This window comes from Syzygium oleosum, unplaced genomic scaffold (assembly GCF_021117445.2).
Source record: "Syzygium oleosum isolate NSW1041296 unplaced genomic scaffold, Sole_v2.1 Sole_v2.03, whole genome shotgun sequence".
Classification (NCBI taxonomy): domain Eukaryota; kingdom Viridiplantae; phylum Streptophyta; class Magnoliopsida; order Myrtales; family Myrtaceae; genus Syzygium; species Syzygium oleosum.
This window is the reverse complement of record NW_026607487.1, coordinates 13,058,711-13,075,464: the sequence shown is the minus strand read 5'-3', so window position 1 is coordinate 13,075,464 and position 16,754 is coordinate 13,058,711. Positions and strand designations below refer to the sequence as shown.

At 43.3% G+C, this 16,754-nt stretch overlaps 1 protein-coding gene and 2 pseudogenes across 1 annotated transcript; all 3 read left to right on the top strand.

Moving 5' to 3' along the window:
* The first annotated feature begins 2,691 nt into the window (after positions 1 to 2,691).
* LOC115667475 (1-aminocyclopropane-1-carboxylate oxidase homolog 1-like) lies at positions 2,692 to 4,861 on the top strand (annotated as a pseudogene).
* Positions 4,862 to 11,195: 6,334 nt separating this feature from the next.
* Positions 11,196 to 12,834, top strand: LOC115670833 (1-aminocyclopropane-1-carboxylate oxidase homolog 4-like; annotated as a pseudogene).
* Positions 12,835 to 14,355: 1,521 nt separating this feature from the next.
* Positions 14,356 to 16,163, top strand: LOC130134431 (1-aminocyclopropane-1-carboxylate oxidase homolog 4-like). Its single transcript, XM_030592196.2, has 3 exons — positions 14,356 to 14,957; positions 15,267 to 15,654; positions 15,770 to 16,163. The coding sequence occupies exons 1-3, from the start codon at positions 14,500 to 14,502 to the stop codon at positions 16,016 to 16,018; spliced, it is 1,095 nt and encodes a 364-aa protein (XP_030448056.1). The 5' UTR covers positions 14,356 to 14,499; the 3' UTR covers positions 16,019 to 16,163.
* The last annotated feature ends 591 nt before the right edge of the window (positions 16,164 to 16,754 follow it).

Genomic DNA, 16,754 nt, shown 5'->3' with positions numbered 1-16,754 from the left:
TGAATTGTACTTTTTGATATTTACCTAAATCACAGCACTTGCATACATTCAGTTTTTCAGTAACATAACTACAATGCAAATTCCTTTCACTTAAAACCTTCAGGGTTTTCTTGCTAATGTGCCCCAAACGCATACGCCATAATTTAGACTTTTGGATAGATGCATCCGATGTATCCATAGAGAAATTCGTTACTGTCTCATATTGAAGCTCATACAAGCCACTATACTTAATTCATCTCATTATTACTAAGGCACCTCGAACAGCCTTAAAAATTTCACCTTCTGAAGTATACTGACACACGGCTAAATCTAGGACACTCAAGGATATCGGATTCTTCTTCAACTCAAGAACATGCTCACTTTAGTCAATGTTCTCACAATACCGTTATGCATTCCGATTTTAATATCGTCGACACCTACAATATCGCACTTATCATTGTTCCCCAACTGCACTTTACTACTATCCGTGCACTCATAAGTAGTAAATCAGTTCCTATTTGGTGTAACGTGAAACAAACTACCATAATCCATAATCCATCCATCAAACAATGAGTAATCCGTAACAAACAGGACAAAATCAGCACTATCCGATGGCTGGGTGAGGTTGACCTTGCCCATCTCTAGCAAGGCTCGCCCTCACCGGATCTAGTGGGGCTCGCCTCACCAATGGCTGAGTGAGCTCGAGCCTCAACACTGGCCGGGTGAGGTCGACCTTGCCGACCAGAGGAAGAAGAAAGAAAAAAAGAAAGAGTAAAAAAGAAAAAATATATATATTTTTGAAATATTAAAATATTATTCAAAATTGTCCATGTCGGCGATAGCCGTGTCACATCAGCGCCGGCCAGCCAAAATTGACCAGATTAACTTAATTGATACAAATGCAAAAAGTTTATAACTTAATTGGTATAAAAAAGGGTTTAAAACTGAATTAATACAATTGCAATAGGTTTAAGACTTTTTTGATAATTTTCCCAAGACAAGGTGTGAGGGAACCAACTCATCTTTTTACCATGCAACAACTTACTCCCCCGTACACAATCTTTCAAAAACACACACCCATGCAAAGTTTTGGTAAGAAAATAATTTCCATTGACTCAATTCCCTAAGCGATTTAAATGCCGGAAAATGTTTTTCGTAAAATAAACGGAGCTTGATGTCAATTGAGCCCAAAATATAGGGGTGCCCTTGAAAAGTAACTCTCACTAGTATATCTTCACAAAAAAATGCAGGCGATCAAATTAGAGCCTACGCTATAATATAAAATCACCTTGTATTTTTCTGTTTTTTCAAAACTGAATAATTACTCGATCATGACATGTAATATTTGACTGAACGAGGTTATGACTAGGTACGTGTCATGCAAGTGTCAAGGATCATCGTAGACGGCAATTGACAATGGGACCATTCACTCACGCCTGAGATGAAGACAAGGCGTGAGTGAACCAACTCATCTTTGTACCATGCTAGTGGGCTCTATCATCTTTTATCGTGCCCATTCTTCTGAATGCCATCGTTCCCCGTCTCCCCTTAAAATTAACCCCCTCCCCCATCCTCCAAAACAAACACCGAGGCAAAGATCACAAGAATCGGAAGAATGCGACATTCTGGCCTCTTCTTCCAAATTCCGTAGACGTCATTGTTTACATCCTAAAGAGGAATGTTGGGTCGTGTCCTGACATGAATTTTGACACTTGCTAGTGGCTACGCGTCTCGACATGAAATGATGGAAGAGAGAGAGAGAGAAAAGGCATCTGCAGGGACGAGAAGGCCATGGGATAAGAGAGTGACTGAAAACCTTTCGACTAATGGCGCCCCAGTAATTTTTATGAACTTCGAGGGGGGTTTTCCGGTGAAAGAGAGAGAGTTGGATCATTTTCGGTCCACCAAATTAAGACGAGTTAGGGCGCGAATATAACCATTTTGTTCCTGGCTCAATTTTTGGCATATTTATATTCTCTGAATGAGTTTCTGAGCAAAATGTAGCGTTTGAAAATGATACAAAATTTCTATTCCAAGAATAAAAATTCGTTTAATAGCGTCGATGTAGAATTCATGTATGGACGGACGGCAGCCGACAAGCGGTGGGTGGCCGACAGCCGAAGGCAGCAAGGGTGACTTCTGAACACCGGGAAGCAACGTTAGGGTTTCCGTGCCCAAGCGTAAAGTTTCGGATCAAGCACTCATATCTAGTCATATATTAGAAAATAATTTCCAATTTTTTGAAGAGGAAATTATTTTCCTAAATTTAAGTATAGGTTTTCAAGTGACTAGGAAAACATTTTCCGTTGACTTATTTTCCTAAGTGAACCAAATGCTGGAAAATGAAGAAAATGTTTTCTCGGAAAATGTTATCCACGAAACAAGCGGAACCTTCGATAGATTACGTCCGGGCATGATATATCATCTCGGATCGTTACATGGCTAGATCTTGCTTTTTCGCTCCATACGGAAAAAGAAGTTCTATTAGATGCCAAGGGACATCGTACATGACAAGGGATCATTCACTCAAACCTGAGATGAAGACATGGTGTGAGTGAACCAACTCATCTTTGTACCATGCTAGTGGGCTCTATCAACTTTTGTCGTGCCCATTCTTCCGAATGCCATGGTCCCCTCCGTCTCCCCTTAAAATTAACCCCCTCCCCCTCCTCCAAAACAAACACCGAGGCAAAGATCAGAAGAATCAGAAGAAGAAGATCGCAGGAACCATGGGGGTCACCAACACTAATGAACAACAAGCCATCGACAGAGCCCAGGAGGTCCGGCAATTCGAAGACTCCAAGCTCGGAGTCAAAGGCCTCCTCGACTTGGGCCTCACCTCCCTCCCTCCCCTCTTCATCCACCCGCCCGACATTCTACCGAGTCTCAAGCCCGTTGGGCCCACGACCACTGAGATCCCCACCGTCGGCCTCTCCGGCTCCGGCTTCGACTCTGACCGGCGACCCTTAGTCATCAAGGAAGTTGCACGCGCCGCTCACGAGTTTGGCTTCTTCCAGATAGTCAATCATAGCATGCCCCCGGAGGTCATGGATCGAACTATTGTGGCGGCGAAAGCATTCCATGAGCAACCAACAGAGGTGAAGGTGAGGATCTATCGGAGGGAATCAGAGACCGGCGTCAACTTCTTCTCCAACATCGACTTGCTTCACTCCAAAACGGCTTGCTGGAGGTAACATGAACATAAATTTCTATGTTGGGTTGATAAGACACGAATGTGAGCAACTCGAAATTAGCATGATTTTATTTTGTTCTTTTGTATAAACCTTGATTTTCATTGTCCTGGCATAAGCAAAGTTCTTTTTCGCAAATTATACTAATATGTCGGTGACGGAAAACAATGACTCACTTTAATCGTAATTTTTTTTTAAAATTTAGATAATATTTTAAAGTTGAAAAAGCGAGAAGAAAAGTTGCTCATTGCATTACAATATTGCAGGGACACGCTCCGAATAAGGTCGGGTCCTATGCTAGCAGACGAGGGAGAAATCCCGGAGGTGTGCAGAAATGAGGTGATGGAGTGGAATCAACAGACCCAGCGCTTGGGAGCCCTTCTGATGGGATTGTTGAGCGAGGTTTTAGGATTGAGTCCGAGCAAGCTCCAGGATATGACGTGCGTGGAGAAGAGAAACATATCGATGCATTACTAACCCTACTGTCCCCAGCCTGATCTGTGAAGGGACGTATCGAGAACCGAAACAGAACGATCACGCAGAAAACAGAGAAAATAGACGATGCACGAATTTATCCAAGTTCACCCTCGATTAGGGCTACGTCCTGCAAAGAGATTTCACTATATTTTCGGTTTACAGCCACTCAACTCGTTACAATAATCAGAAAAACGAGCAAAATATATATATGCCCCAAACGGGCCCAAAACCTAAAACTATATGAAATCTCTTAATCTCGCACCATACGGGCCAGCCCAAACCCGTTGAGGTTTGGGCGCCGCCCCGAGCCCCGCCCGCTCACCGGCGAGCCAGGAGGCAGTCCATTGACCGGGCGGCGGAACCCCGTCGGGGGCGCTATCCCCGAACCCCCGCCCGCCACGACCGGGCAAGGGCACCCGTGTCGGGCGTTGCCCCCGAACCCCGCATTCCGCACGCAGGGATCACATGTCGTCGGATAACACTTCAGTTTCCCTAAGCTCACGTGGGCGTACCCGGTGTGAGAAACAAGGGTCCTCGAAGTATTCGCCAACTCCAACAATCTGACCGTCGGCTTGAAGTCCCACACCGACAAGGGTGTGATCACAGTGCTCCTGCAGGACCAGGTTGGCGGGTTGCAGTTGAAGCACGGCGAAGCGTGGGTGGATGTGACGCCAGCTCCGGGTGTTCTCATCGTAAACATCGGCGACCTTCTCCAGGCAAAATTCCACTCATGCAAGCGTTAAAGCACCGGTTGGATTGGAAGTTGCATTTTGCGAACTGATTGGCTTAACAATCACCTCATTTCTATAAAAGGATATAGAAATCTCTATTTACATAAATTTGGATTTACCCAGATCATGTCCAACGACGAGTACAAAAGCGTAGAGCACCGAGTGCTGGCCCACCCGGGCCCTGAACCACGCATGTCGTTGGCAGTTTTCTACTATCCGCGCGATTCCGAAAACCCAATCGGACCGATCCCGGAGCTCGTGTTGCCGGAGAAACCTGCTGCTTTTCGGCAATTCAAGCTTGGCGAATACCTAAAGAGATTCGAGACTGAGGAGTTGGATGGGATAACTCTGAAAAATTACTTCAGGACATGATTTAAGAGGCATATTGGCTAAGATAGATGCTGCAAGAATAAGATGCTTCCCTGTTATTAATATGATGCAATCGCTTGTCGAGTTTGTAAACTCGGTTTGGATTCGCCAGAATTCCAAGCCATGGTCCTAGTCCAGTAGTCCTAACAAGGTGTGTGTAACTATATCAAATAATGAGTCTATCTCGTTTTCTCCACAATTAGTCGGTATGTTTGGCAACATACACTCCTTCCTCATCCTCTTTTGATTGCAGTTCTCATCAAAATCATCTGTCCTATAATTCTCTCTTAATTAGAGTACATTAATTCTTTTTGTAGATAATCAGATTTCTTACGTTGGAATTTGATAATCTAAGACTTATCTTTTGCTAAGTATAATTGGATTCCTACTTAATGTGAAAACTTAGCACAAGATCCCTATCCCGTCGTGAAAAAATAACAAAAATTTAGTTCTTTTCGAGTTTTGATCGTCAGTTGTGGAGTTTGGCTTTGGATCTAAGTAGGAATTTCTCAAATCAATGTTATAAGTTCGAGTTGGAAATATACTCTACACTGAACTAGAACAGTGCAAGATTTAAATGAGCATAAGTTAACTCATCAGAACAAAATCAATGGAGAAGTTTATTTCAGTTTAAATAGCATGTGAATGTGACGTAATATATATAACATCTAATATTTTTCACATATATACATATGTACACACATATATATAATGGCCGGTGATGAAGAATCTAACTAAATAGTAACATGTATACTCCAGCCCGTCTAGAAATATACATCATGATTCGATGTTATCTACAGGACATTAATTTTGGGCCAAAACTCTACAATGAATCGTAAATAGAATCAAAAAAAAAAATTGGAGTTTAGATTCTAAAGTTCAACGATAGGAAAGGTACAAAAACGTGGAGATGATCACACAATTTCAACGTGCATTAGGTGAGGAGGCAGAGTTGGACGTTAGTGTTTTTATATTGGATTAGGTAAGCTCGCGTGGAAGATTTTCTATAGCATATTATGGTACTCCTCGACTGAGAATAGTTGATCTAAGCGCCATTTCATTAGTTAATCAGGGAAGTTTGATACAGTGGAGAGTCTTGTATTGTTATCTTCTTTCGTTGCGGTCTTATTATGTACACCTAAAGCTAGAAATTGAGAAAATGTCCGCTCCAAAGCTCGTCAAGTCACACTTCAATATATTTCTGTCTTTTTCATATGACAAGATACATGGTGTAGTTTTGTCATGACCATTGAATTTTAATCTTTTTCATCTAGAATCTCTAAACTCCTCGTGAATTATTGAGTTTAAATTTCAGAAAATAAATAACACCTTCTTCCGGGGAGATCACCAAGGAGGAGATCAAGTTCGAGCCCGTCAAAATATCCAATTAGACCCACATTCACTCAAAAGTTTAAGCCAATGAGTTATGAGCCAATTAGGATATATATTAACTGCTATGTACCATACCATTATCCAATGTAGGATCCACTCCCCCGTGCCCAACTTCATCCTCGTCAGATGAAGTAGTAGAAGCTCGATACCTTATTCGAAGGAGATCGCAAAGGGAGAGCCCAAGTCCGAACCAGTCAACATATCCAGTTGGACTTACATTTACTCAAAATCTTAATCCAATGAGTTATAAGCCAACTAGTATATATTAACTATTTTACACCACATCAATACTCCAGTGTGGGATTGCTCTAACATAACTCACTCACACATACATTCTAACACACTAATGACTCTTCACTTTAACTCTATGATTGCCACATAGGGCAAGATGCATGACATAGTTTTGCAGCGTGACCCAACCACTAAGTTTTTAGTTTATTCATTTGTCATTTTAAACTTCTTATCTTTAGTTGATGTTAAATTCCAGAAAATGAACAGAGAAAGAATATATACAATTATCTCCAATTAAGTTTAATCGTAAAAATAAATAATAAATTACCTAGATTTTTTCTCTTTTGGATTTGAACTTGAGAATTGCGGATAAATTAGAGAAAGTATTTTCAAATATACTCCTGACCGATATTGAAGGTTCTTAAATATCATTCTCAATGATACAATTTCGATTAAAATTTTATAATTGTTTATTCTTTAACCAATAAAAATATAAATGAATTAAATCAGAAGTCTTATATTTAAAATAAAGAAAATGCTGGATAAAAATAAACAAAAGTTGAACAAACTAAAGACACATGCCCTTAATTAAACTATTGTTAATTCAAATAACTTATTTTATTCAAATAAGTTATTATTTTATTCAAATAAGTCGATTTAGCCCATCCAAAAATTTTAGTAAAGATCTTTCAAAACATGGATTAGGACAAAGGTCTTGTGCTTTAATTTTTGTAATACAACTTTTTCTTTTCTATTGGAACTTATATGAAAATAGAGCATTTATATTTCATTATGTTTTCTTTTTTTCAAGTCAACTTATTACTTTGTTTTAGATTTCCAGAATGTACTCTAAAAAGATCACTTTTTCTATTAAATTTACGTGCCTAGGAAATATAACATTATAGCGTCTTTAATGCCTCGTAGTAATCCTAGGCCTCCTTAAATATGACGTTCTTCTATCACTATTTAGTATTAAATAAGCCTCATCTCTTCTCTCATATCAAATACCGTATTATTAGTGTTACTAACGATTAAAAATACCGACAAGCCCCCAACAAGCGCCGATTGAATAGCTAATTTAATAAAAAGCATTTTTATCACTATTTTAAAAAAAAAAAAAAGGGAATTAGATAGTGTGAATTAGATGGTGTTTGTCACGATCTATCTATCAATAGGTAATGTGTCCTATTCGAGTCATAAAATATCACAATCATTAGTTTGAATCGTCCAATTAAAATGTTGTTAGGAAAATTTTCAGTTTTAAATTTTAGTGTATCTTTTGAAATTAGAAATAACAAGCTTTTCGAGCATCAAGAACCATATCAATCAGACGTCGTACGAGAGAGAAATAACAATTTAAAATTTCTTATTTTGATATGAATATGGGTTGTGCAAAAAAAAAAAAAAGAGTACACAGGATAAACAAGATTATTTGGGATCAGACAATCAACGGAACACGTCACTTCTTTTTTCAATAAGAAGAAAAGAAAACGAATTCGAAGTTTCCACATGCATTTGCTTTTTTTTAAGTATAGATTAGGGCTATCAAAATGGAATACAAACTCATATTTTAATCCACGTTTATTTAAATGGGTCACCTCAAAATTAAAGTATGGGTCATAATGGGTTTTAAAGTTAAACGCCACAAATGAATTTTAGTGAGTCGGTTATAAACTCACTTTCAACCCATTTAATAACTAGATTAGTCTTAGCTCACTTTGATCCTTTTTCGCCAATCTCTTCTCTCTCCGTCTTCAATTTCGTGACTCGCCACCTTTTCCATTCATTCTCTACTCCCACCACAATTAGGTTTTCTTCAACCTCTGGTTTGCAACTTCATACTATTGTGGGGAAAATTATCAAAAAAGTCATAAACTTATTGCAATTGTGTAAATTCAGTCCTAAACTTTTTTTTATCAATTCAGTCTTAAACCTTTTGCAATTATGCCAATTCAGTCAATCCGGTCACTTTTGGCCAGCCGGCGTTGACGTGATAATATTTTAATTTTATTTTTTTGAATTTTTTTTTTTCCTTTCCTTCTTCCCCCTGGCCGGACCAGGGGGAGGCTCGCCGGCGAGGTGACCTCGCCGGCCACTAGGGACTGGCGAGGATGAGCCTTGCCTAGCTTCGGCGAGGGAGGAGCTCGCCATGGCTGAGCGAGCTCGACCTCGCCCAGATCTGGCGAGCTCGAGCCTCGCCATGGCTATGCAACGACGAGGCTCGCCCTCGCCGACACTGGCAAGGGTCGGCTAGGGCGAGCTCTGCCCTCGTCGTCGCTGGGCAAGCTTGACCTCGCCCAGATTTAGTGAGGTCAAGCCTCGCCATGGCTGTGCGACGGCGAGGGCCCAGCCATGGCGAGCTCTGCCCTCGCCGCCGCTGGGCGAGCTCGACCTCGCCCAGATCTGGCGAGGTCAAGCCTCGCCATGGCTATGCGACGGCAAGGCTCGCCCTCGCCGGTGCTGGCGACGGTAAGGCTGGCGAGGGCGGAGCTCGAAATTTTTTACATTTTTTTCCTTTCTCTAGTTTTTTTTTTTGCCTTTCCTTCTTCCCCCGGTTCGATGGCCGGACCAACCAGGGGCTAGGCCGGCCACTAGGGAGGCTCGCCCTCGCCGTCGCTGGGCAAGGCGAGGGCGGAGCTCGCTATGGTTGGGCGAGCTCTACCTTGCCCACAGCCATGGCGAAGCTCGACGTCGCCAAATCTGGGCGAGGTCGAGCTCGCCCAGCCATGGCGAGCTCCGCCCTCACCAGAGCTGGGCGAGGCTCGCCCAGCGACGGCGAGGGCGAGCCTCCCCAGTGACCGGTGAGCCTCCCCCTGGCCAGACCAGCCAGGGGAAGAAGGAAAATTAAAAAAAAAAAAAAGAGAAAGGAAAAAAATTCAAAAAAATATTAAAATATTGCCACGTCAGACTGCCGGCGTCCACGTCAGCGCTGGCCGGCCAAAAGTGGCCGAATGGACTGAATTGGCACAATTGCAAAAGGTTTAGGACTGAATTGGCACAATTGCAATAGGTTTATGACTTTTTTGGTAATTTTCCCTACTATTGTGCCAAATTGCACTTCTGAAGAAACCCAAACTTTCACCACAACCTTCACTCCCCTATCTAAAACTCAAGCCCCGAGCTCCCTCACTAACTCAACAAATTGATACATAGAGCGGCCCATTCTTCAAAAGGCAACAATTTGCAGAAAAAAAGGTTGCTAAAGATGGATTTTGGGTCGGGTTAGGCATGTGTTGGGTATGGGTATGGGTATAGGTATTGGTTACTAAATTTGCATTGGATATAAATAGGTCAATATTAAAGACTTCTCCTTAAATTAGTTTTTATGATTACTTCCCACATGGCCACATGGCCACATGGCCACATGGCTTGATTAGTGTAAACGGATAATTAGCTGTAAAGACTAAAATCCCAGAATAATTACTTCAAAGGCCTAGTAATACATTGCTTCTAATGTGCTCCTCTTGTTGCTCGCAGTTCCATAAAAAAATGGGAAGATTTTACTTTGAAAAATAACATGTTGAGCTATATGATTCTTGACTTCTGTCCAATCTCGTTTATTAATCTGATTTTAATACCAGGTAAAATTGCATAAAAAGAAAAGGAAAAATATCACCAAAAACCCCAAACTATGTCACTTGTGATAAATTTACCCTAAACTTTTTTTGTAACACGAAAAACTCCAAACTATGCCACTTGTGACAAATTTACCCTTAACTTTTTTTATGACACGAAAAATCTCAAATTATGCCATTTGTGATACATTTACCACACAATACTTTGGCCCAAGGGCATTTTCATCTTTTTCCTTTTCTTTTTTTTTTTTCTTTTTTTTTCCTTTCTTCTCCGGCGGAGGGAAGTCGGTGAGGACGGTCCTCGCCGGTGTTGGGGTTGGGCGACCTTGCCCGACGCCGGTGAGGGTAGCCCTCGCCCTCGCCTCGATCTGGGTCGGGCGAGAGCTGCCCTCACCCGCCCAGGCGAGGGCGACCCTCGCTCGACACCGGTGAGGGCGACCCTCGCCCGACGGCGAGCAAGGGCTGCCCTCGCCGGCGTTGGGCGAGGTCGCCCAACCCCAACGCCGGCGAGGATAGCCCTCGCCGACTTCCCTCTACCCGAGAAGAAAGGAAAAAAACAGAAAAAGAAAAAAGACGAAAATGCCCTTGGGTCAAAGTATTGTGTGGTAAATGTGTCACAAGTGGCATGGTTTTGAGTTTTTCGTGTCACAAAAAAAGTTCTTGGTAAATTTGTTACAAGTGATATAGTTTGAAGTTTTTCGTGTCATAAAAAAAAATTTAGGGTAAATTTATCACAAATGACATAGTTTGAGATTTTTGGTAGTATTTTCCCAAAAGAAAATCAAAAGGCAAAAGGACACTATAAGTGCCATAAGTTATGTACAGAAATCACTTTGGTGCCATAACTTTTTTTCGGATCATTTTGGTGTCAACTTTTTTGAAAAACGATTACTTTAGTGCCAATGCTGACATGGTCGCCGGAAATCTGACATGGCTCTTTTTTTTATTAATTTTCGATGCTGACATGGCTCGCCGGAAATCTGACGTGGCTCGTCGGAAATCTGACGTGGCTCTTTTTTTTTGCCGGAATTTTGGCCGGAGTCACTAAAGTGATCTCTTTTCCTCCGACTTGGCACCAAAGTGATCCGAAAAAAAGTTATGGCACCAAAATGATCTCCGTACACAACTTATAACACTTATAGTGTCCTTTTGCCAAAATCAAAAGCACCCGATGACTCTGTCTTTCGTGAGTTTATGGTCTTGTATAATGAATCTGGGAGGTGTCCCTTCCTCTCACAACGCCTCTCTTCGTCCTTCGCTTTCTCTTTCCTTGCGGCACAACACTCACATCATCGGTCGAACCAGCAGTCGGAGTCGAACCATGGGCGTCACCGGCACCAGCCAACAAGCCTTCGACCGAGACCACGAGCTCAAGCAGTTCGAAGAATCCAAGCTCGGAGTCAAAGGTCTCGTCGACTCCGGCCTCACCTCCATCCCTCCCCTCTTCATCCACCCGCCCGAGACCCTCTCCGGCCTCAAGCCTGCCCAGCCCAGGCCCGATTTAATCCATTCGGTCCCCACCATCGACCTCTCCGGCTTCGACTCCGGCCGGCGGCCCTCCATTGTCGAAGAAGTGGGGCGCGCCTCGCGAGCTCGGCTTCTTCCAGGTAGTCAACCACGGTGTGCCGACGGAGGTAATGGACCGCACAATCACGGCGGTGAAGGCCTTCAACGAGCAGCCGATGGAGGCGAAGGCGAGGATCTACCGGAGGGATATGGAGACCGGGGTCGCGTTCTTCTCCAACGTTGACTTGTTCCACACCAAAGCGGCTAGCTGGAGGTAATCAACACAGCCACTTCAATTAGTTTCCTTATCAATTGACGAATTTGATGAAAATTAGTTTTATACCATTTACGATCGTGTCCGATCAAGTTTAGAATATTTAGCAAATGACACGAAACGATATAACATATATGACTAGAGGAAGATGACGACACATCCTAATGGGATGAGTTTGACATCGAGAAATTATACAACTGGATTGCATGAAGTTAGAGAGTTCATCTTAATTGACAAACAAAAGCAAAAGTCATTTGAAAAAAAAAATTTGGGCGAGCAAAAAGAATTAGTTCAAACCAATGCAAGGAATACCGTCGCAGGGACACGCTCCAGATAAGGCTAGAGCCGAAAGGGGACATGGAAGAGATCCCCGAGGTGTGCAGAAACGAGGTAATGGAGTGGAATCAGCAGATGCAACGGCTGGGAGGCGTCCTGATGGGGCTGTTGAGCGAGGGGCCGGGATTGAGCCCCGGCAAGCTACAGGAATTGACGTGCCCGGAGAACAGGATGATGGTGGGGAATTACTATCCGTACTGTCCCCAGCCCCACCTGACGGTCGGCTTGGCGTCCCGCACGGACCCGGGTGTGATCGCAGCGCTCCTGCAGGACCACCTCCCCGGTTTGCAGTTGAAGCACGGGGACGAGTGGGTGGATGTGCCGCCCGTCCCGGGCGCTCTGGTTGTGAACATCGGCGACATCCTCCAGGTAAACTTCCCTCGAGTACTAGGAGCGTCTCCGAAGCATCTGAGTCGGTTTCATTTCGATTTTTCCCAGATCATGTCCAACAACGAGTACAAAAGCGCGGACCACCGGGCGTTGGCCAACCCTAACCGAGAGCCGCGCGTGCCGATAGTAGTTTTCTACAATTTTAAACGATTTGGAGATTCAGGTCGGACCGTTGCCAGAGCTTGTATCCCCGGATAAACCCGCTGCTTTTCGGCAGTTCACCATGGGCGAATACATGAAGGGATTCTTTACTACAGGGTTGGATGAAAATCTGATAAATTATTTCAGGGCATGATTTAGGGGTGCATAGGCCAAAGAAGATGATACAGGAATAAGATTTCTTTCCTGTAATACTGGAGGAAATACTGGATTCTTCCCCTAAATTCTACTGTACACTTTTCCCCCTAAAGTTGAAGGGGCTCCACTATGCTCAGTCCCTTGTATTTTACAGTATGTCTACGTCATTTTCTTTTTTTGGCTTTTCATCGACTAATTTAGTCCTCCTTTTCCATATAAAAGCTTATAAAAAGCTATCTTAATTACTTTATCAGAGTAATGATTAGATAAGAACCATTTCTTACTTAACGTGGCCGTTTATAAGATGACCTTTACACCTGTCTTTACTAGAATTCTGACTCCATCATTGTTCAAAATGGAGGAATTAGATAGTGTTTGTCGTCAGTTGTCGATCAATAGCTAAAATTGGTCGGAATCCACCGATTAAATCATAAAATATCACGACCTTTAGTTTCAATCGCCCAATTAAAAACGTTGTGGGTTTTAGGTTCCAATAAATTTTTCAAAACTAGAATCCACGAGCTTTCCTAATGAAACATCACATGAGAGAGAAATAAAGATCGAGATTTTGTACCAATTGTAGAACAGAAGGAGTCTAACCTTGTAATTCGATTGGGAATAACTCTCTGTAGGATATCTTTTAACTCTCGGAACTTTTAAACACATCTCGACGTGTCAACCTATCCAACCACAACCTATTCGCCTCAATCTAATACTTCATTTGTAACAACCCAGTTTGTCGAGAATGAGAAGTGATTACCGGGGCCAGAGAGCTCAGATAAGGAACAGCTCATGGCAGACTTTTAGGATAGCAATAGTATATGAATAAACCAAATTACGCACCAAAAAGGAGAAGAGCGTTCCCCGAATAAATATGTTACATTGGAATTAACTGACAAGATGAATGTTTTTACATAATGACAATAGTTAGTATTGGAATTTCAATATTAAGTATGCTCAAGCGAGAGCACTATCAGGATGAGTGACTTCTTTAGAAAGTGTCAACTTGTATGCTAAAGTACTGAACTGTGACACTCGATATAAAATGGATCAAAGTGAATAATACTTCAAGTGAGTTAATTCACGATGTCACGTATTTTTTATTTCAAGAAGTTCAACCATTAAAGTCAAAGCCAGTCTCAAATTGGTTCATGCCAAAAGGAATTGATTCTAATTGATTTTCACTTATTTGTCTTTGTGGATAGTACGGATCATGAGGGTTTCTTGCATGCGAGAGTCACTCAAAACAACTGTCAAACCAAAAAATTACATGAGATTGGGATTTCGTAAAACTTTTATAAAAACTAATCGTCTCGGATAACCAATAAAATTGTGAAATAAGACCGTCGTAATGCTACAGTTCTTATAGGAATTTGGAAAGAACATATAAGATGTCGTAGATTCGACAGGCTAATATTGAGCGATAACAGAAGATAATCGAACAATTTGAATATAATTGAATGACTAATCATTGAAACGGCGCGCCTTAAAAACCTCTCTTTGAAAAATTACCCTCATGTAATCGAGATGCATTGACTGGTAAGTTTGTTTTCTTCTAATTTTTACGTTGATTTTTCTTCCATCACGTTATTTATTCATGTCATTCCACCCCACGAATACGGCATTATTGTTCACGCGATCGCGGGGGTTTGGTGTCTCTTCCTCTCACATCGCCTCTTCGTCCTTCCCTTTCTGTTTCCTTGCGGCACGACACTCGCATCATCGGTCGAACCAGCAGTCGGAGTCGAACCATGGGCGTCACCGGAACCGCTCAACAAGCCGCCGGCCGAGCCCAGGAGCTCAAGCAATTCGAAGAATCCAAGCTCGGAGTCAAAGGCCTCATCGACTCCGGCCTCACCTCCATCCCTCCCCTCTTCATCCACCCGCCCGAGACCCTCTCCGGCCTCAGGCCCGGCCGCCCCAGGCCCGATCCGATCCCCACCATCGACCTCTCCGGCTGCGGCTCCGGCCGACGGCCCTCCATCGTCGTCGAGGAAGTGGGGCGCGCAGCTCACGAGCTCGGCTTCTTCCAGGTGGTCAACCACGGCGTGCCGGCGGAGGTCCTGGACCGCACGATCGCGGCGGTGAAGGCCTTCCACGAGCAGCCGGCGGCGGCGGCGAAGGCGAGGATCTACCGGAGGGAGATGGACACCGGGGTCGCGTTCTTCTCCAACCTCGACTTGTTCCACTCCAAAGCGGCTAGCTGGAGGTAATCAACGAAGCCGCTTCAATTAGTTTCCTCTTAATTGATGAATATGGTTATAATCAGTATTGTCAAAGCTCACTTACCATTTGGCATCGGGTCGAATCTAGTTCAGAACTTTGTAGAAAACGACACGAAATGATATGTCATATATTGAGAGATTATACAGCTGGATGGATTGCATACAATCAGAGAGTTCGTCCTTGTTTCTAATTTCTTACGGGCACAAAACAAAAGAAAAGGAAGTCGTTTGAAAAGAGGAAAAATTGGGAAAGCACAGAGAATTAGTTCAAGCAATGCAAGGAAATGTTGCAGGGACACGCTCCAGATAAGGCTGGCGCCGGCATTAGCGGACCTGGAAGAGATCCCGGAGGTGTGCAGAGACGAGGTGATGGAGTGGAATCAGCAGGTCCAACGGCTGGGAGGCCTCCTGTTGGGGCTGCTGAGCGAGGGCCTGGGGCTGAGTCCCGGCAAGCTACAGGAATTGACGTGCTCCGAGAGCAGGATGATGGTGGGGAATTACTATCCGTACTGTCCCCAGCCCGATCTGACGGTCGGTTTGACGTCCCACACGGACCCGGGGGTGATCACGGTGCTCCTGCAGGACCAGGTCGGCGGGTTGCAGGTGAAGCACGGCGAAGTGTGGGTGGATGTGACGCCCGTCCCGGGCGCTCTGGTCGTGAACATCGGCGACATCCTCCAGGTAAACTTCCGTCATGGACTGGGAGCGTCTCCCAAGTACCTGAGTAAGTTCAAAAAAAAAGTTTTCATTCTTCGATGAAACCGAGATCCATTCACGTGATTTCGGCTTTTCTCAGATCATGTCCAACGACGAGTACAAAAGCGTGGACCACCGGGTGTTGGCCAACCCTAGCCGAGAGCCACGTGTGTCGATAACGGTTTTCTGCAACCCGAGCGATCGAGAGAATCAGTTCGGACCGTTCCCGGAGCTCGTATCCTCGGATAAGCCCGCCGCTTTCCGGCGGTTCACCTTCAGCGAATACATGACGAGATTCTTTACAAAGGAGTTGGACGGGAAAAGTGTGATGAATTACTTCAGGGCATGATTGAGAGGTGCCTAGGCCAAAAACGATGGTACCCCCGAGAATAAGATTGCTTCCCTGTAATAATGTAGAAAAGTATTAGATTCTTCCCCTAAATTCTACTGAACCTTGTGTTATGTTGTTTCATATAGCGGTTAATTTGCACATCTTTGTTGGCATAATTCATGTGTGGCGGTAACTTGTGCGATGGACAAAGTTTGTTTGTTTACTGAACTTATTCAGAGAGACTGAACCCATCATAGACATGGAAAAATCAACGGCAAGAACGCACGAGATGAATAGTTTACTGTCCACTGGAAAAGAAAAGCCAGTTTCCTAGGAAACAGATACGCCAAAGAAACAAATGAATTTGATTCTGCTGGATTACGTGTACACACGTCTCTATTCACATCTTCCCACTAGACTTGTCAATATGGTTGTTAAATCCATATATGATCTATTTAAAAAATTAAAAATTAATATCAGGAAAAACTCCAAATCGATACACATGTGACCAATTTACCCTTATGCAATCGAGATTAGATTAGACCGGTCAAACGGATGGATCCGGTCGGGTTTGGGTTTGGTTGGGTTAAAAATGGGTCAACCCAAATAGACCAATTTCAATGTAATGCAAATCTAGTGATTCATACTCAACTCATACCCATATTGTTAAAATACTTTCATATTTAACTAAATTTGGGAAAATTCATACCCAAATGGAAGTGATAGCACCAAGTGAGTGGGCGAGAGATGAATG